This window comes from Propithecus coquereli, unplaced genomic scaffold, assembly GCF_000956105.1.
Source record: "Propithecus coquereli isolate 6110/MARCELLA unplaced genomic scaffold, Pcoq_1.0 Scaffold377, whole genome shotgun sequence".
NCBI lineage: Eukaryota > Metazoa > Chordata > Mammalia > Primates > Indriidae > Propithecus > Propithecus coquereli.
The window spans coordinates 917,231-936,640 of record NW_012149474.1 but is presented as its reverse complement, the minus strand read 5'-3'; the positions used below and the strand labels follow the sequence as shown (position 1 = coordinate 936,640).

The following is a 19,410-nucleotide window of genomic DNA, read 5'->3' as shown; positions in this document are numbered from 1 at the left end:
CGCTCTCTCACCTGGGCTAGAGTGCCGTGGCATCAGCCTAGCTCACAGCAACCTCAAACTCCTGGGCTCAAACAATCCTTCTACCTCAGCCTCCCGAGTAGCTGGGACTACAGGCATGTGCCACCGTGCCCAGCCAGAACCCATATCTTTTGAGGATAAAATTGCACAACTGTAATTGTTGAATTACATGCTAATTCTATGTTCGATTTTATGAGGCACTTCTAGATTTTTAATTGTTTTCCACAGAGGCTGCAGCATTTTACATTTCCACCAGCGGTTCACAAGGGTTCATCTCTCCAAACCGTCCCCAGCACTCGGTGCTTTCTGGGTTTGCTGCCGTAGCCGTCCTGGCAGGGGTGAGACGGCATCTCGCTGTTGTGATCTGCATTTCCCCAGCGAGCAGTGATGGTGGGCGTCCTCCGCTGTGTTGGCGGGCGATGTGTACATCATCTTCGGAGAAATGCCTATTCCAGTCCTTTGCCCATGTTTTACTCAGGCCGTTTTGTTGTCATAGAGTTGCGGGAGTTCTTTATGTATTCTGGACACCAAACCCTTGTCAGAGATGCGGTTTGCAAATGTTTTCTCCCGTTCCGTGGGCTGCATTTTCACCTGCCGATCGTGTCCTTTGATGCACAGACGTTTGATTTCGACGTTGTCCAATTCATCCCTTTTTTTCTTTTATTGCCTGTGCTTTTTTTTTTTTTTTTTTGAGACAGAGTCTCACTCTTTTTGCCCGGGCTAGAGTGCCATGGCGTCAGCCTAGCTCACAGCAACCTCAAACTCCTGGGCTCAAACAATCCTTCTGCCTCAGCCTCCCGAGTAGCTGGGACTACAGGCATGCACCACCATGCCCGGCTAATTTTTCTATGTATTTTTAGTTGTCCGATTAATTTATTTCTATTTTTAGTAGAGACGGGGTCTTGCTCTTGCTCAGGCTGGTTTCGAACTCCTGAGCTCAAACAAACCACCCGCCTTGGCCTCCCAGAGAGCTAGGATTACAGGCGTGAGCCACCGCGCCCGGCCTTGCCTGTGCTTTTGATGTCATAGTCAGGAAACCACTGTGTTCTTGTATTTTTGACCCACAGAAATGAAGAGATAAGAAATGTTTGTTGCCGTTTCGAGCCACTGTTGGGATAGGTTCTTACGCGGCCACAGGCGGCTGATACCGTGAGGCCTCTTTCCCCCACGACTGCCCGGGAGTGATTGCTCAGATCCCCCCGCCCGCCCCAGCTGCCAACACCGGCTCGTGCACTCAACCTTCCCCTAACCAAGCTCAACCCTGCGGTGCCTCCCAGCCCCACCACCCCACCTCCCATCTCCCCCAACCCGGACTTGCCACCACCTGCTCCTGCCCCAGGGGTGCCCACATCTGCTGCCCTCCCCGAGTGCCCTGGGTCCCTGTCCCTGTCCTCCTCCTCCCTGCTGCCCTCAAGTGCAGCTGTCCTTGGCACGGTCAGCAGTGACCGGCTCCACACAAGCCCCACCCAAGGCCCTCGAGCGGCCCCCACCTCTGCCTCCTCCTCCCTCCTGGCAGCTCCTGTTCATCTCCCTGACCTCACAGCCTGGCCGGTCCTCGCCTTTGGCCCTACTCCCTTCTCCAGCCCTCCCAGGTGGTCTCTCCAGCTCCCGGCTTCAAATGCCCCACCCCCCGCACCTCCCACTCTGAGCCCAAGACCCCTGAATCCACTGCTGCTCGACTCTCAGTACCTAGGTACCCATGACCAGAAGATCCTGCCACCTTCTGGTCACGGTCCCTGCCCTGGGGTGCAGTGGCCCCCTCACTCCAGCTCCATGGCTGCTCCCCTCGGGTTGGTCCCAGCACAGTGCCAGAGGAACCCGTGTAAACCTAAGTCCTGTGCCACCCTCCTCTGCTCGCAGCCCCCCAGGCTCCATGCCACTCTCGGTGAAGCCTGGGCCCTTACGAGGGCTGCATGGCATCCAGGGGGCCCTGCTGCCTCCAGACCTCAACTGCCTACGATGCTGACATGCGGCCTCTCCCGGCTAGGGCCTTTGCACTGGCTGCAGTGCCCTGCCTGGCCCTCCCTCCCTGAGTCTTTGCTCAAACTTCCCTGATCCAGCCCTGTCCTCCTCGACCCACAGCCTCGCCCACAGCCTACTTGCCGCCTCACTCCCACAGTGGCCCCATGTGGCCCAGCCTGCCGTGATCCTCCCCAGGCCTAGCTGGGTTAGGGCTACAGTTAGGGTTAGGAACTCAAGGGTGAACTTGGTGACAGCTCCCATGAGGCTGACTCTGTGGCCGCATTGGGCACCCCTGTCCATAGCACTGGGTTTGGCCACCGTCAGGTTTGTGTCTCGTCTTCTGCCCCTCTCTCTTTGCCTGTGTGCACCAGCCCGGTCACTGTCCGGCTAGAACAGGCCTCCTAGAGCCCTCCCTCTGCATCCCCGTGGCCTGGATGCGGCCTCAGGGTTCTCTCGAGGCTGGAGCTCTCCAGGGCAGTCCTCCCACCTGCTGACACCCCTGACCCTGGCCTGTCCCTGGGCTGCGGGTCCTGGGAAAGGGTCATCCCTGCCATCCACCAGCTGGGTGCCGGGGTCAGGATTTATGGCACCCGGGATGGGGCCGTCCACATGGAGGGCTAAGCAGGGCAGGCCCAAGACGCAGGCATCAGCCACCCTGGGGCCCCACACACACCGTCAGAGTTCTCGGCAGGCCCCCAGGTCTTCTCCCCAGGCCCTGGGGCCCCCAGGCTGCTCCCTCCTGTGACTGCAAGGCTATGGCTTCATCTCTTTCCTCAAAACTTACATTCCAGACACTGGTCTTTGAAGGCTACCGCCTCCGCTTGCATTAAAACAGCATTTGGAAATGTAAATGACATCTTTGTTCCTTCTAGGCCCTGGGCACCCTCCCTTTCCTGAGGCCTGAGGTCCTGGGGCAGGACAAGGAAACACTCCTCTGCGGGCTCCAGAAGTCCTTCCACGCTTGCTCCCAGCCGCCACCCCGGACACTCTTGAGTCCTGCACACGCAGGATCCCCAGCTCTGCAGACCCTCCCATGGGGCGCTCAGAGCCATAGCAGGGGCCCCGTCTGAGTTCCTTGTTCACACGAGGTGGTCAGGGTGTCCCCTGGGACAGTGCTGGGTAAATGACTTTGTCAACTGCAGGTCTATAAAGCCCTATAACCACGTCGAGGATGGAGGAAGCTCTCTGCCCTGACTGGTTTCAGCTTGCAGATGGCGGGACGCATTCTGCCTTCTGTCATTCAGGTGTGTCACCAGCAGCAAAGGGAACCCAGCCTCGGCCCCCAGGAGGCTTAGGGAGCTTCACAGACCTTTACGCCAGATTTAGAGAAGGAGGAACAATGGGGTGTTCCCCTGAGCCAGTGCGAAGGTGAGGCCCGGTACACCAGCCTCTTACCACCCGACCCCAGCGGGGGTGTTTCTGACAGGGACTGAGCATGGCCCCTGGAGCCCAGCGCTCGCCCACTTCCTGACCCGGTGCCTCGGCTCCATGTGCACAGTGGGGCTGCACGGGACACGCACCCTTGTCAGTCACCCTCCACCCCACGCAGATCTCAAGTGGGCTGAGGACTCTGCCGGCCCCTGAGGGGAAGGGAGGGCAGGAAAGAGGAGCTGTTTGGGGTGCCGTCAGGGCCCCTGGGTGGGTGGCGCCAGCCCCTGCTGCACACAGGTGGGGGTGTCCCGTGCACCTCCACACAAGGCCGCACAGCCCTGTGGAGTCTCCCACCTCTCGGGGGCGCACCGGGGCGGGGAGTGCCACTGGGGGAGGGGTGCACTGCGGTGGGACCAGCGCACTCTTCCCGGACGCACCACAGGGCAAGGGACTGGGGTCATCGCTCCGGGGGCGCACCGCTGCAAGAGCGCACCGCCCCAGGTGTGGCTGCGCCGCTGGCCGCGGAGGTGACGTCCCTACCAGCCTGCATGCCGTTCCAGTCCCGGGCTCAGCGTGCGGGACGCGGGCGCAGCCGGGGACGAGGCCGCAGGGGCTCGCCGCCCGCATGGTGCCGAGGTTTCAACGCGCGACCGCACGGTGCCCCACGCCCCGGCCCGCCCGCAGCTCCGCTCGCGGTGAGACCCAGCCAGGCCCGGCTCGCGGAGGCGCTGCGCCTCGGGGCGGGGCTACGACTCGGGGCGGGGCTACGACTCGGGGCGGGGCTTGGTCCGGGGCGGGGCGGGGCCTGGGCCCGTCGGATTCGCCCTCCCGCGACGCTCTCCGATTGGCCGGCGCCCGCGGGGCATTGTGGGCCGCCCGCGCTCCCGCCGCCGCCGTCGCCGCCGTCGCTGCCCGGGACTCGCGATGTCAAGCTCCCCGGTGAAGCGCCAGAGGATGGAGTCTGCGCTGGACCAGCTCAAGCAGTTCACCACCGTGGTGGCCGACACCGGCGACTTCCACGGTGAGGCCGGCGCGGAACACGGACCACGGCGCATGCGCCCTCGGCCGGCCCGGGCGCCCCAGTTCCGGGACGTGGACCCGGGGGCTGTGCCTGGGCCGGCTCGGCTGGGGGAGCGCAGGTGCCGGCCGCGGGGCCGGGGCGCCGGGGCGGGGCGGGCGGAGCTTAGGGGGCTTCGGGGGCGGGGAGGCTGCGGGCCCGACCGACCGGCCCTCCCGAGCCCGGGCCGCGGCGCGCAGTCCGAGCCCACCCTCGCCCTCGGGGCCCCGCACCGGCCGGGCCATTGGCAGCCTGGGGAGCCTCCGTGCGCCAGGGCCGTGGGTGCGTGGGGCCGCTCGGCCCGTGAGTCCAGGAGAGACCCGGGATACGACTTCGAGCTGATTTCCGCGTGATTCGCTTGTGGTCTCCCAGATGGGTTTTGTTGCGCCGACGTTGAGTGCAGAGCGGGGACGTGAGCTAGCTCTGGCCGGACGCGAGGAAGGCCACCGCCTGCTCTTGAAGCCGGCTGCACCCGCTTTCCTCCTACTGCCCCGCGGGACGGCCACCGCCGGCTGGGGACCACGGTGACAAGGTGCGCGGCCCGGTTGGACATCCCCTATGTGAAGAAACCAGCTGCACAGTCCAAAGTACTGCTGCACCGTTAAATGTCAGGGTTTCCTGGGCTCGAATCATTTCATTGGCGAGATCTTGGAAACTACAGGGAAGTATAGAGGAAGATTATGCCATTAATCCTTAGTTCTTCTGTTCTCTGCGTTCCGAGTGATGAGCCTTGTTGCTGTGAACAAATAAGATTTTCAGGAAAGTCACGAAGTGCTCCGTGGATGTGAGTGCCATGAGCACTAACACGGAAGTAACTTCTGCTCTTTCTGCTTTCTCATGGTGACTTGAGAAACAGGCTTTAATTCCTCTTTGGTAACTGAGTAGGAGCATTGTTTGTCTGTCAGAGCCTGGGAGAGTGAATAGGCATATTTGGCCACTTTACTATAAAAGAGGGATTCAGTGACCCGCGTGGGGTGCTAGCAGCACGCTCGGAACCGTCTTTGGAAGATCCGGAGCTAGAGCTGTGAGTCCCTCTCACACACACAGCCCCTTGTAGTCCAGACCTCTCTGTTCACAAGAAAGAAAGCGCAGGAAGGTGGCTGCGCGCTTTCCTGCTCCTCAGTTCTTTCCTTCTGAGCACAGGCGTGATTTGCAATGTCTCCTGGGTGGACGGAGCCCTGGCCTGCACTGCTCCCGCCACTCCCACTGTCAGAGCGGAGCCCATGCCGGGTGTCAAGTCCATGACATCTCTGGCATCGCAGGGCCAAGAATGCTGGATTTTCCTAGAGGAAGGGGCCTGGAGATCGCTGGGTTTTTTTGTTTTTAAGAGATTAGGCCGGGCGTGGGTGGCTCATGCTTGTAATCCCAGCACTCTGGGAGGCCGAGGTGGGAGGATCGCTCAAGGTCAGGAGTTCAAGACCAGCCTGAGCAAGAGTGAGACCCTGTCTCTACTAAAAATAGAAAGAAATTCGCTGGACAACTAAAAATGTATAGAAAAAATTAGCCGGGCATGGTGGCACATGCCTGTAGTCCCAGCTACTCCGGAGGCTGAGGCAGAAGGATCGCTGAGCCCAGGAGTTGGAGGTTGCTGTGAGCTAGGCTGACACCATAGCACTCTAGCCCGGGCAACAGAGTGAGACTCTGTCTCAAAAAAAAAAAAAAGATCTTCTAAACCCAAGTCCTAACATTTTTTTTCCAGTCAAATTTTGCTGCAGGGGGTGAGGGGGGTTGTATACCAAGTTTAGTGACACTAATGTTAATAAGTTCTGGTAATCCACTACCATTGGACCAGCCCTGACATTTTTATTTTTAAATGAATATTAACTTCATTAAAAGATACATTCGTTGGTAGTATATGTTCATTTATGTTTTGTGTTTTGTAGTTGTAAAGTGTGTTGGGTTTGTGATCTCTGTTTTGTGCAGTGAAGGTTCTTAACTCCTTGGGTCGGTCACAGGCCTCTTTAAAAATGTCATGGATCAGCTGGGCAAGGTGGCTCACGCCTGTAATCCTAGCACTGTGGAAGGCTGAGGTGGGAGGATCACTTGAGCTCAGGAGTTCGAGACCAGCCTGAGCAAGAGCAAGACCCCGCCTCTACTAAAAAATAGAAAAATTAACCGGGCGTGGTGGCGCATGCCTATAGTCCCAGCTACCCGGGAGGCTGAGACAGGAGGATGGCTTGAGCCCAGGAATTTGAGGTTGCTGTGAGCTAGGCCGATGCTACGGCACTCTAGCCCAGGTGACAGAGCGAGACTCCATCTCAAAAAAAAAGAAAATGAAAATGTCATGGATCCAGCACTTGAAGGTTCAAAAAAAAGAAACTATCATGGAAGCTGCGGATTCCCTTCTCAGAACAATGCCACCACCCCCATTCCCGTTTTGCATTCAATTTAAGTTTCTTTGGATGCTGAAGCCCATCTTTTGACTCCGATGGATCTTGTTTGTGTTTTTAATTGTAGTAAGAGCAGGCTGCTAAGAGCTGACTTTATCAAGGGGTAGTTTTAAACAGCGAAATACACCATTCTGGGTGCATCGCGGCAGACACTGGCGCTCCCGAGCCAGCACGGTGCCACAGCACGCTCTTGTCATTTTGAAATGATTACGGACTCACAGAAGTTGCAGAATTAGCCCATAGAGTCCCATGAACCCTTCACCCAGTGTCCCCAGTGGCAACATCCTGTGTGACGGGGGCATGGCGTGACACTGGGTGCGCCACTCTCAGACTGCAGACCTGGCTCAGGGCTCCCCAGTTTTCAGTCTGCATTGGGGGGTGTCTGTGGGGTGGCTTCATGCATGGAGATTCCTGTCAGGACAGAGCTGTCCTGTTGTCACTGAGATCTCCCTGTGCCCCTGAGAGCCACCCTGTTCCCTGGCAACCTCTAGTCTGTTCTCCATCTCAACAGTTTTGTCATCAGAGAATACTTTGAAAATACTTATTTGCCAAACAACTCTACTGAACCAGCTGCTCTCCCGAAGCAGTGGGCGCTCTGTGGCCGGCAGTGGCCATCCGCAGCTGGTTGCCCCCATGCCACAAGTGGACAGCCCAGCCTTCGAGACCCCAGAGGAGCCCCATTGGCTTCTCTGAATTCCTAGCTTAGTTACCGGAGAAAGAACCGATGAGTTAAAAGAGACTGTAGTTTAGAGAAGAAAGAGAGTAGTCCTTACTGAAGATAACCGTGTGGTGTCTGCTCTTGTGTCAAAGTCAGAAACGTGAAGAGCAATTTCTAACTTTCACGTTTGCTTTGGGGAGAAGAACTGCAGTACAGGGCACACACAGACCAGGCGGGCTTCATCATCTCTTGTCCGAAGAACAAGAGAAGGGAGGTTTAATAAAAAAGAGAAATGTTATTTCCTGCTCCACGAGAAAGCGTATTGGCGGCAGTGAGGCTCCGTGAGGGCCGTGGGTTAAACGAGTCGTGTCAGTAGCCGTTGGACAAAACTGATTCGGGCCAGGCAGCAGGCAGCTCCCGCAGACAGACGCGCAGGGCGCTGTTACACTTGGGAGCGACGTTTGTGCCCCGAGTGCTTTCCCCTCTGGCTTCTTGACTCCGTTCTAGTTGGGTGTGACAAGCGTGACCTAGTTCGTGTGATCAACTCTCACATTTTCTCCTTTTCGTTAAGACCCTTCTCCAAAAGCAAAGCTGATCAGCTGCTTTGAAGTTAGGCTTGATTGCCCCTCGGTGCCAGGATGGACCTGTCCCAGCTGTCTGTGTCCCTCGTCAGGGGCGGGCATGGGGGTCTGTGTCGGGGACCCAGGCCACACTCAAGTAGCAAAGAGGCCAGAAGGAAAAATGCTCTCAGGGCAGGTCTGTCGGGAGCCGGCATTAACCGCATCTTAGCAGTTCCACCGGCGTCAGCAGTCATCTGTCCTGCAGTGCTGAGCTGGCACTGTCCCGTCAGGAGGGCTGGCTTCACAAAGACTCGACGGGCAGTGAGAACAAAGCTTAAAAATCATGATACAAAAAATAATCCACAGCACTGTAGTAAAGCCAGTTTGCACAATAGTTATAAACCATGAACCTAATTTTGAGCGTAACTGTGGCATCAAGATGTAGATACAGATAGGTTTACCGTCCGTGGCTCCTGGCCCGTAACCCCATAGCTCTTCTGATTACGCTGGGCGCTTTAGGCCTTAGCAGCAGCCTCGGAAGACAGAATCTCTCTCTCCTTCTCCTGCCCTCCTTTCCCCTGCGGCTTTTTCTCCCCAAGGCAGGAATCTTTCCCTGCCTTTCCGTCTTACAGCCGACCATAAAGACATTCTCCGCCCTACCTTGTCTGCCTGCAGGTCACGAGACCCCCACTTCAGCAGGGGTCCTGCCCCACACCTGGGCGAAGGAATGCTGCGTGGGGAGGCCACGGGGGTCTGAGCAGACAGGCCCGCTGGCTCCCGCTCGTCTGTTAGCACCAGCCACGTTTCTATATGGCTGTCCATGCTTCGGTCGTCTGTCCGCTGAAGTCTGCATAAAGGGCCCAGGCGGAACACGGGGGGGTTCCTGGAGGGTGGCGCGGCAGGGCGTGGCAGCTCTGCAGCCCTTTCCCTGCTCCTGGCCCATCGTCTTTCATTCATATCCTTCGTAATAAACTGGTGAAATAAGTGTCGCCCTGAGTCCTGTGAGTCACTCTCGCAAACTAATCGAACCCGAAGATTAATTCAGGTTGGGAACCCCAACTGGAAGCTGGCTGGTCAGAAGTTCCAGAGGCCCAGACTTACAGCTGGTGGGAGGTGGGGCCTGGGGAGTGGTCTCGTGGGACTGAGCCTCAGCCCGCGGGGTCTGTGTTTGGGTAGGCGGTGTCCGAACTGAACTGGCGGATGCCCGGCTGGCATCTGCGGCAGAGCTGATTGCTTAGGTGCGCGGGGAGAAAGCCTCACACACGTGGTCACGGAAGTTCTCAGCGTTGGTGACTGTTACCGCAGAGAAAGAGTAGTTCGTGTTTTTTCTTCCAAGTAACCAATGAAACAGATCAAAAGTTCAGACATGCCTCGGGAGACGTGTCACCAGCGGGCTGTAGTCTATGACTGGGCTGAATTAAAGCAAAGAGCGTAGGCCGGGTACGGTAGCTCTCATCTGCAATCCCAGCGCTTTGTGAGGCCAAGGCAGGAGCATCAGCTGAGGCCAGGAGTTCAGGACCAGCCTGGGCAATGTAGTGAGACCCCCATCTCCACTAAAATAAAAAAAATTAGCTGGATGTAGTAGTGCGCGCCTGTAGTCGTGGTGAGAGGCTGAGGCAGGAGGATCCCTTGGGCCCGGGTGTTAGAGGCTACGGTGAGAAATGATTGTGCCACTGCACTCCAGCCTGGGTGACAGAGCAAGAACCTGTTTCAGATAAATAAGTAAAGCGGAAAATGCCGACTTCACGAAAGGGACTCCCGGTATCATTTGAACAAAACGTTCTGTTGGGATATTATCAAAGTCGCCCACTTTATGGACTAAAAGGATTTCTCAGATCAGGTTTCGTCAAGTTATCTGTAGAAGCACCGACTGTGAGATTTTAATTGCACCGTTATCCTATCAAAAAGGTAACTGGGCACAGTGGTGCCCACCTGTGGTCCCAGCTGCTCAGGAGGCTGAAGCCGGAGGATCACTTGAGCCCAGGAGTTTGACATCAGCCTGGGCAACATAGTGAGACCTCGTGTCACAAAAAGAAGGAAAGAAAAAGGTAGCATTGTTAGGGGACTGAGAGGCTCACTGTGATGTGGAGTCTAGTTCCGACCCTTTAGGAAAAGCTGTTCACAGCATGGAAAACAGCTCATCCTGCTTTGCAGTGTGAGTGTCTCTGGCTATGGCATTAGGTAGTTTGGTGAAATTTCTGCGTGGCTCATACATGAGGTACAAGATTCGTTCCTTAAAAGTCGTCTAGTTTTAGCTCCTAGGGCTTTAGGAACAGAGCAGTGCCCATTTTGTAATTTTACGGAAGAAAGTTTGGTTAGAGGAAACTGGAAGAATTTAGGACCTAGTCCGGTCTATAGTTGGATAACAAGAACTCAGTGCAATCTAATAACATGCATATTATAGCTTTTCCTCTACATTGATTATATATAAGAACCTCAGACTTAAAAACCTTTTGTTTTTTGAGACAGTGTCTTGCTCTGTCGCCCTGGCTAGAATGCAGTGGCGTCATCATAGCTCACAGCAGCCTCAAACTCCTGGTTAAAAATCTAATTAAAGTTTACAGTCAACAAAGAAATTTCATTGTTTGTATTACATATAGTATTTTAAGATAACAACCAGAATTATGACTGATAACGTATTAGCTTTCAATAACATGCCCATAAATGCAGCTGAGGAAAATACATCACTTACCATTTGATTGTGTTTCTTATGCAATTTGCCAATTAAGTCTAATCATTTAATAGCTCTAAGAAGAGAGATACATCTTTTGAGGCTTTCCAGGGGCCCAACTGGAAAATCCCAAAGTTAACTCTAGGTTAAACAGACCTAAATTAAAAGTTGATTTTTGGGGAAGTTTTTCAAAGATATCAAAAGGCTCAAAACACTTGATCAAAACAGAATCACAGTTCACTGTAAAATAAGAGTCGTTCATTTAACCAGAGTTGGCCGGGCGCAGTGGCTCACGCCTGTGATCCCAGCACTCTGGGAGGCCGAGGCAGGAGGATCACTTGAGCTCAGGAGTTCGAGACCAGCCTGAGCAAGAGCGAGACCCGTCTCTACCAAAAGGAAAGGAAAAACACCCAGCCGGGCATTGCAGTGCACCTGCAGTCCCAGCTACCTGGGAGGCCGAGGCAGGAGGATCGCTGGACCCCTGGACTTGGAAGTTGCAGTGAGCTACAGTGACGGCACACACTCTATGCAGGTGACGCAGGGAGACTCTGTCTCAACAAAAACAAACAAGGCAACCACACACCTATCCTCACGACACCCCACCCCTTCATAAAAAATTAAAAATTTTTTTTAAAAATTAAAAATAACCAGAGTGATTATCAACCGACTTCAGAAGCCATACAGAGGCCGGGCACAGTGGCTCACTCCTGCAATCCCAGCACTCTGGGAGGCTGAGGCACTGCTTGAGCTCAGGAGTTTGAGACCAGCCTGAGCAAGAGTGAGACCCCTGTCTCTATTATTTTTTTTTTTTAAAGCAAAATAGAAAGTTACATGGATGTAAAAACTTTAACCCTTTTAAAGCTCAGTTTTCCTAAGTAATTAGAAACCCAATTAAGGCAACACAGGAAATTATCTTGATAAAACAAAATGTTTCTTAGTCCAACTACCGAAAAGGTAAAGAAAAACCACCCGCAGCCTGATGGTTTTCTTGCGGGAAGCTCGTCGAGGTGACCGGGAAGTTGAAGCTGATGAAAACGGCCCTTGAATTTAGTCAGACACAGGTAGGATGCGTTCAAGGTTATGAGCGCGCACTGCATCGTACGGGAATGTAACAAGAGAACTAGTGTCTTGAGCAAGGGAGGAGGGACAGCAGGGAAGCGTCCTGATCACATGGAGCAATTCACGCACGTCAAGAAAAGCCAAGAGCACAGAACCAAGTTATGCTGAAGAAAAACGTGGCTTTTCTAGGCCTCCGAAGTAAACACTTCAGCGTCAGGCCCAGAAAGTTGCCAGAGCTGATGAAGACGCTAAGGCAGCTACGTCCCACCTTCTCAAGGGGCGAAGACCGAAGGCATGACGCGTGACCTGCGCGTGGCCGGGCACGGCAACAGCTGAACTTCCAAGATGTGAATTTGAGAGATTTCAAAAGCAAAACTCTACCTCAAGAAACGAAATTGCTGTTTTGAAGCTGAAACTAGGGAAAGTAAATAGATCTCAGGAAGAAGATGGCTAGTAAACAGATTTTAAAATTAAAAAGAAAAACCTCTTGCAGTTTTATCAAGCACATGCCAACACTTCACGAAAACCTCGTTGTGCATAGAGAGGACCAGGCGCTGTTGTGTGCAGAGTGCACCGACAGCCGCGTTTCATCTTTAGAAAAACACAAGCAATTTCCTTCCAGACCGTCAACCCGATCACACGTAAAACTTGCTCCGTAGGGCTCATCTTCTATAAATCTTCCCCTTGTTTAGACCCTTTATGTCTCTCCTAAACCCCCAGCCTTAGTCCTATAATTTCTTATTTTGGAACAGCCAATTATTTCATGACAAAAATTCACTGTATAAGATTTTTTTAATGTAAAATTGATTTCTCTTACATTTATTTATTGATTAATAGACCTCAATATTTAGTCTTTTTATAAAGCTGAAGCAGCCAAGGACGAACGTTGGCTTGGCGAGTGGTGGCCACGGTAGAATCAGTCCTAGAGTTGCGGCAGGTTGTTGCAGCAACTGTTAGGTAAGACTGGTTTCGGGTTACAGTAGGCAGTTTCGGCAACTGGGCTTGCAGAGAGTTACGTTTTTGGAGCAACCTTATGTTTCCTGAGTGCTTTTCCCCGGCTTCTCAAGTTTTAGTTGGGCGTGACAAGAGTGACCCAATGCCACTTCACATTTGCGCCACTGCCCTGGGCCAGCACGCCTCCTCGGGTGGTGTGGCAGTGGGGAGAGTGCGTCCTCCCGGCTGTCTCGCCCCCGCCCTCGCAGGGCTGTGTTCGATCTGCAGGTGCTCGGTCTCGGTGGTGGCTTCGTCATTGTGCGAAGAGCTGCCTCTCGGCCAGCCTCCAGCGATGGGGAAGGGCGTGTGAGAAGTGTGCCCACGCCCCGCTTTGGGAAACGCTTGTGGGGTTTACAGGGGACCCGTCATGGATTTCTGGGTGGAAGCAAACGCCCCACTTACTTTCCTGTTTTCGAAAATTATTTCCCTAGCCATTGATGAGTACAAGCCCCAGGATGCCACCACCAACCCGTCCCTGATCCTGGCTGCAGCGCGGATGCCCACCTACCAGGAGCTGGTGGGGGAGGCCATCGCCTATGGCAGGAAGCTGGGCGGGTGAGTTCCCTGGGTTTGGGGGACCCATCTAGGCCCCCACACTAGTCTGGTTGGCCTTGTTTCCCTCCCGGACTGAATTTTGGTTCCCAAGTATTGTAAACTCAAGGAAAGAAAGCCATCCGTTTGGCTTATTTTTGTTTGTTGAAGTTACTTGCACAGAGTGAACCGCAGTGTGCAGTTCAGCGGGTCCACCCCGTGAGCACCCCAGCCAAGACGCGGAACATTCAGAGACCCCCGAAGTCTCTCCTCCTCTTTTGTAGTCAGCCCCCCACAGCTGGTCTGTCTACGGGCTGTCATTTTATTGTTTTTTAACAGCTTTATTGGAGTGAAACTCACCATCTACGTGCATAGGCCAGTGAGTCTGGTAAATTTCTGCCACGATGTCGGCCATCGCCACAGTCCAGTTTTGCAACGTGTTACCTCCTAGAATGTTGCCTGGTACTTGGGTGCAGTAGGTCCCCACCCCCTCACCCAGGCAACCACAGACTACTCTTCGTGCCTGTAGATTTGCATTTTCTTTTTTTGTTTGTTTTTGTTTTCTGTTTTGAGACAGAGTCTCACTATGTTGCCTGGGCTAGAGTACCGTGGCGTCAGCCTAGCTCACAGCAACCTCAAACTCCTGGGCTCAAGCGATTCTCCTGCCTCAGCCTCCCAGGAGCTGGGACTACAGGCATGCGTGACCACGCCTGGCTGATTTTTTATATATATTTTTAGTTGTCTGGCTAATTTCTTTCTATTTTTAGTAGAGACGGGGTCTCGCTCTTGCTCAGGCTGGTCTCGAACTCCTGACCTCGAGCGATCCTCCCGCCTTGGCCTCCCAGAGTGCTAGGATTACAGGCGCGAGCCACCCCGCCTGGCCTTTTGTTTTGTTTTTGGAGACAGGGTCTCTCTGTCTCTCTCTCTCTCTCACCCCGGCTAGAATGCAGTGGCGTCATCAGCACTCACTACAGCCTCCAACTCCTGGGCTCCAGCGATGCTCTTGCCTCGGCCTCCCTAAGTGCTGGGATTATAGGCTTGCACCACTGCGCCCAGTGAGATGTGCATTTTCTAGATATCATTTTAAATTTTTTTCAGAGTAATAATACCCAGCTTGAAAGCGAGTATTGAGCAGATAGTTGGGCCTCAGGCAGGAGGGTCCCTTCCTGATGCCTGCTTTGGCTGTGTCCACGAGGCCTGCATGCAGCTCTCCTCAGCCATGCGTCACGGCTGCTCTGGACACTTGGATGCCGAATTGGGCCCCCGCCCGCCCCCATCTTAGCCACCTTCCCTTTTTCTCCTCTCTTGGTGGTGTTGTACCCCGGTGGCGCTAGCAAGGCGTCAGTGTTCCTGGAGCTATGACAGTGGTGCCCTCGCTGGGCCAGGTGACCCAGCCACGAGTCCTGACCCTTCACACTCGGGCTGAAGATCCATCCGTGTGCAGGGGCTGACGAGGCCCCTCAGAGAGTGATTCATTCCGGAACAGCATTGTGCACTGCCCCTGTGGTCTGACCAGGTGACTTCAAAGACATTGGAAAGATAATTATTTTTTTTTTTGAGACAGAGTCTCACTCTGTTGCCCGGGCTAGAGTGCCGTGGCGTCATCCTAGCTCACAGCAGCCTCAGACTCCTGGGCTCAAGTGATCCTCCTGCCTCAGCCTCCCGAGTAGCTGGGACTACAGGCATGCGCCACCATGCCCGGCTAACGTTTTCTATATATATTTTTAGTTGTCCCGATAATTTCTTTCTATTTTTAGTAGAGACGGGGTCTCGCTCTTGTTCAGGCTGGTCTCGAACTCCTGACCTCGAGCGATCCTCCCACCTCGGCCTCCCAGAGTGCTAGGATTACTGGCGTGAGCCACCGCGCCCAGCCAGAAAGATAATTTTTTGCAAGTGCCAGAAGACGGACGCAGCTTGGGTGATGAGAAGAGCTGTGGAGGTGGGTGGTAGTGATGGTGGCGCGACATCACCAATACACTTAACGCCACCACACTTACAAATGGGTAAGACGGCAAATCTTATATTTTATAATTAAAAAACGTTTTTAAAGAAAAAAGATGGAAAGAAATTTGGCAAAGAAATAACCGAATTTGTTTTGTAGACTCTTGTGTACCTGAATCTCACAAACTTCTAACTTAATCTTTTTCCTTTGAATTTCAGCTCACAAGAAGACCAGATTAAAAACGCTATTGATAAGCTTTTTGTGCTGTTTGGAGCAGAAATACTGAAGAAGATTCCAGGCCGGGTATCCACAGAAGTAGACGCCAGGTGAGGCTGTTTCCTCCCGCAGACAGGCTGGCCAGGCGCCAGGGTCCCAGACGCGGAGGCCGCGTGGGCTCGAGCGGCCGTTCCCTCGGTGGGTCCGAGGCGGCATCAGAATGCTCGGGAAGGCTGCTCCTCCCGAGCCGTCCCAGTCGGTACCGACGCCCGGCGCTCCCTCTTAGCACTTGATCTGCAGTCTGTATTTTGAGTAAAACCCCCAGCCTACGGCTCCCACTAAAGAACTTTGAGACTTGGGAGATGTCTGTAAGGAATGGAAAGAAAAAAAGAAAACAAAATAATTCGGAAAAAAAAAAAAGAACTTTGAGGTTGGGTTTTGAGCGTGCTCTCGGGCCGCGCTGCGTAGGGGGAGGGCGGGAAGGTGCGGCTCAGGCTGACTCCAGCGGACAGACACCTGCTACCAGCTGGCTCTGCTTGGCGGTGTCCCGCGTGAGCTGAGGGGTGGGGTCCCCTTGGTCTCACAGGCTCTCCTTCGACAAGGACGCGATGGTGGCCAGAGCCAGGCGCCTCATAGAGCTCTACAAGGAAGCTGGGATCAGCAAGGACAGAATTCTTATCAAGCTGTCATCAACCTGGGAAGGGATTCAGGCTGGAAAGTAAGTGTCCGGAGGGGGGGTCACATGGCCTTAGGCGAATTTCACCTCTCAGCCTTCGAGGGGGCTGGAGTGGGGGAGCACGGCCCCCAGCTGCTCCCGGGGCACTGGCTCCCTTGCTCGTTGGTATTTGGAAACAAGGGGTTCCCAGGAAATGCTGTTTCGCTCCCCGTTAAGACATGCAGATTTTGTCTTTTGTTCCTCTGTCCTGATCAACGCAAGCCTAAATTTACATGGTTTTTAAAAAGTAAACTATTATACAAAATGCATGCTCAGAGCTGAAGAGACAGAAAATGGTGAAAAACAAAACTGCTCTGTGCTGTTCCGCTCAGGAGTAGCGACACTCCTGTGCTCGATGACTCGCGGCAGCACGCGCATGGTGTTTCCACGCGTGTCCACGTGTTTCGGGTGCCACTAGCACACCCCAGCCACAACCACCGATCTGCTTTCTCTCCGCGGCTCTGCTGGTTTCAGCCATTGCTCTCAAACAGAATCACATGACACGTGGCTTTTGTCTCTGGCTTCTCCCACTGTGCAAGTCCAGCTGCATCCCACTGTGGCGGGTGTCAGTGCTGCGTCCCTTCCCGTGGCTGGGTGCTGTCCCATCGCACGGACGGACCACGGTGACAGGCATCTGCTGATGGACGCTGGCCGGTTTACACCTTTGGAGCTGTAGTGGGCAGTGCTGCTGGGAGCACGTTTTGGCGTGGACGTGTGTTTTGTTTCCTGCGGGCACACGCTCAGCAGTGGAGTTGCTGGGTCACGTGGTAACTGTTTGACCGCTGGCGGGACCGAGGACTGGTTTCCACCGTGGCTGTGCCGTCTGCCGTTCCCCAGCGTGGTGTGAGCGCTGCAGCTGCACTGCAACCTCCCCCACCCACGGTGGCCACGTGGCAGTGGCACCTCCGAAGCTGGTGGCTGGGCAGGGAACTTGTGGCTGGAGGGGCCTGAGCAGAGGCTTGGCTGCCTGGGCCCACGTCGCGGCCACGTGGCAGAGCGTGGGCACCAAGGATCTCTCTCGCCTTTGTCCCTGTTTCGTAATGGCGTGAAGAAGATTCCAGTCACCCATAACCCACTGTCCAGATAGAACCCTGTTGGGCGTTCCAGCTGTGTCCCTGACAGTGACGTGATGACCCCGTTCCTGCCTTTCAGTTGAGAGACCGTGAGCGCTTTTTCTCGTGAAAACGCACGTGCCCGCGGCCGGCCGGCGGCCCTGGTGGGTGCCCTGGCCTGCACTCACCCGCCTGTCCCCGCAGGGAGCTGGAGGAGCAGCACGGCATCCACTGCAACATGACGCTGCTCTTCTCCTTCGCCCAGGCCGTGGCCTGTGCCGAGGCAGGCGTGACGCTCATCTCCCCGTTTGTGGGGCGGATCCTCGATTGGCACGTGGCAAACACAGACAAGAAATCCTACGAGCCCCTGGAGGACCCTGGTGAGATGCCCTGTGACGCAGTGGGGGAGGGGAGCAGCCGCAGATGGGGGCTGCCACGTCGACGAGTGGGGGCACAGGGCGTGCAGGGTCAAGCGAGGCCAGGGCAGGGTCAGGTGGGGCACACGGTTGGTGCAGGGTCAGGTGGGGGCACAGGGCAGGGCAGGGTCAGGTGGGGCACACGGTGCAGGGTCAGGTGGGGGCACAGGGCAGGGCAGGGTCAGGTGGGGACACAGGGCAGTGCAGGGTCAGGTGGGGCACATGGTTGGTGCAGAGTCAGGTGGGGGCACAGGGCAGAGCAGGGTCAGGCGTGGGCACAGGGCAGGGCAGGGTCAGGTGGGGGCACAGGGCAGGGCAGGGTCAGGTGGGGCACATCAGGTGGGGGCACAGGGCAGTGCAGGGTCAGGCGGGGGCACAGGGCAGTGCAGGGTCAGGTGGGGCACACGGTTGGTGCAGAGTCAGGTGGGGGCACAGGGCAGGGCAGGGTCAGGTGGGGCATGGTGTCAGGGTGGTGTGCGAGGCTGTGGTTGTGTCCCCGCCCTGGGGTGTAGGGTTAGGTGGGGACGGTGGCCACAGGCAGCGCACTGGAGGGCAGGTGGCTCTGCCCGAGCCCTCCGAGACACAGCTTTGTGTCCTCCCAGGGGTAAAGAGCGTCACCAAAATCTACAACTACTACAAGAAGTTTGGCTACAAGACCATCGTCATGGGTGCCTCCTTCCGCAACACGGGCGAGATCAAAGCGCTGGCTGGCTGCGACTTCCTCACCATCTCACCCAAGCTCCTGGGGGAGCTGCTCAAAGACAACGCCAAGCTGGCACCTACGCTCTCGGCCAAGGCGGGTGAGGATGCCGTGGCGAGGCTGGCACAGCCCTGCCGCTTCGTCCCGCGGGTGATGCCGAGGACCCTCCCTCCCTTGGAGGCGCAGCTCGGGGACAGACGAGGGGGGAGTGAGGCTCAGCGAAGGCTTGGTTTTCCTCGCGCATCTTACCAGGTCCTTGGCTAAGGCGCTGTGGGCCCAAGTCCCGCCTCCAGCACGAACCTTGCGGGTGGCCAAGGGCTGGCCCCGGTGGGAGACGCCGGGCAGCTGGGCAGCGAGTGCTCAGGGACAGCTCAGCCCAAGGGGCCGAGGTGGGCGGGGATGCAGGGTGGGCACGCAGGGTTGTGGCTCGTGTCCCCCGCAGCCCAGGCCAGCGACCTGGAGAAGATCCACCTGGATGAGAAGACCTTCCGCTGGCTGCACAACGAGGACCAGATGGCGGTGGAGAAGCTGTCGGATGGCATCCGCAAGTTTGCTGCCGACGCGGTGAAGCTGGAGCAGATGCTGACGGTGAGTGTCCGCGGGGCGCTGTGGCGGGCGCCAGGCCCCGTGAGGGTGCAGGCCTGGGCGTGGGTGTGTAGGCGGGCAGAGTCGGAACTTTCTGTGGGGGCCTGGTCTTGTTCACGTGCCACCCAGTGAGAGGCCTGCCGAGGCCGTCCGTGGCTGAGGGTGGCTGGCGCTTAGGACTCTCGGTGGGTCCTGGCTCCTGTGTGGTGACCGCTGTGGCTGGCCCACGCGCAGCGCGGTCCTGGGGGGCCTCCCTCCTTCCACTCGGGGCCGACGTGCGACTCAGGCCGGGCTCGTCTCCAGGAACGAATGTTCAACGCGGAGAACGGGAAGTAGAGCACACCTGAGGCGGACCCCAGACCTGCACCGTCTGCGAACTGGGGTCTGAGTGCACCTGGCTTGCGATGAATCTTTCGTTTTTTACCAATTGGAGCAGGGACGGATCGTGGATTTCTGATTTTATGTAAGATTTTGCCTGATGCATTAAAGCAGTCACTTTTTCTGTGCTGTTTCA

General features: G+C 55.7%; 1 protein-coding gene across 1 annotated transcript; it reads left to right on the top strand.

Moving 5' to 3' along the window:
* Nucleotides 1-4,196: 4,196 nt before the first annotated feature.
* TALDO1 (transaldolase 1) lies at nucleotides 4,197-19,410 on the top strand. The gene is made up of 8 exons (XM_012651979.1): nucleotides 4,197-4,372; nucleotides 13,171-13,294; nucleotides 15,431-15,538; nucleotides 16,015-16,146; nucleotides 17,400-17,575; nucleotides 18,214-18,411; nucleotides 18,754-18,899; nucleotides 19,200-19,410. The coding sequence occupies exons 1-8, from the start codon at nucleotides 4,276-4,278 to the stop codon at nucleotides 19,230-19,232; spliced, it is 1,014 nt and encodes a 337-aa protein (XP_012507433.1). The 5' UTR covers nucleotides 4,197-4,275; the 3' UTR covers nucleotides 19,233-19,410.

What these genes read in the sequence shown, in the direction of transcription:
- TALDO1 (XM_012651979.1), top strand. Translation starts at nt 4,276, where the DNA reads ATGTCAAGCTCCCCGGTGAAGCGCCAGAGGATGGAGTCTGCGCTGGAC. An exon ending in GAAGGGATTCAGGCTGGAAA is followed by an intron (nt 16,147 to 17,399) that starts GTAAGTGTCCGG and finishes CTGTCCCCGCAG; the next exon opens with GGAGCTGGAGGAGCAGCACG. An exon ending in CGAGCCCCTGGAGGACCCTG is followed by an intron (nt 17,576 to 18,213) that starts GTGAGATGCCCT and finishes GTGTCCTCCCAG; the next exon opens with GGGTAAAGAGCGTCACCAAA.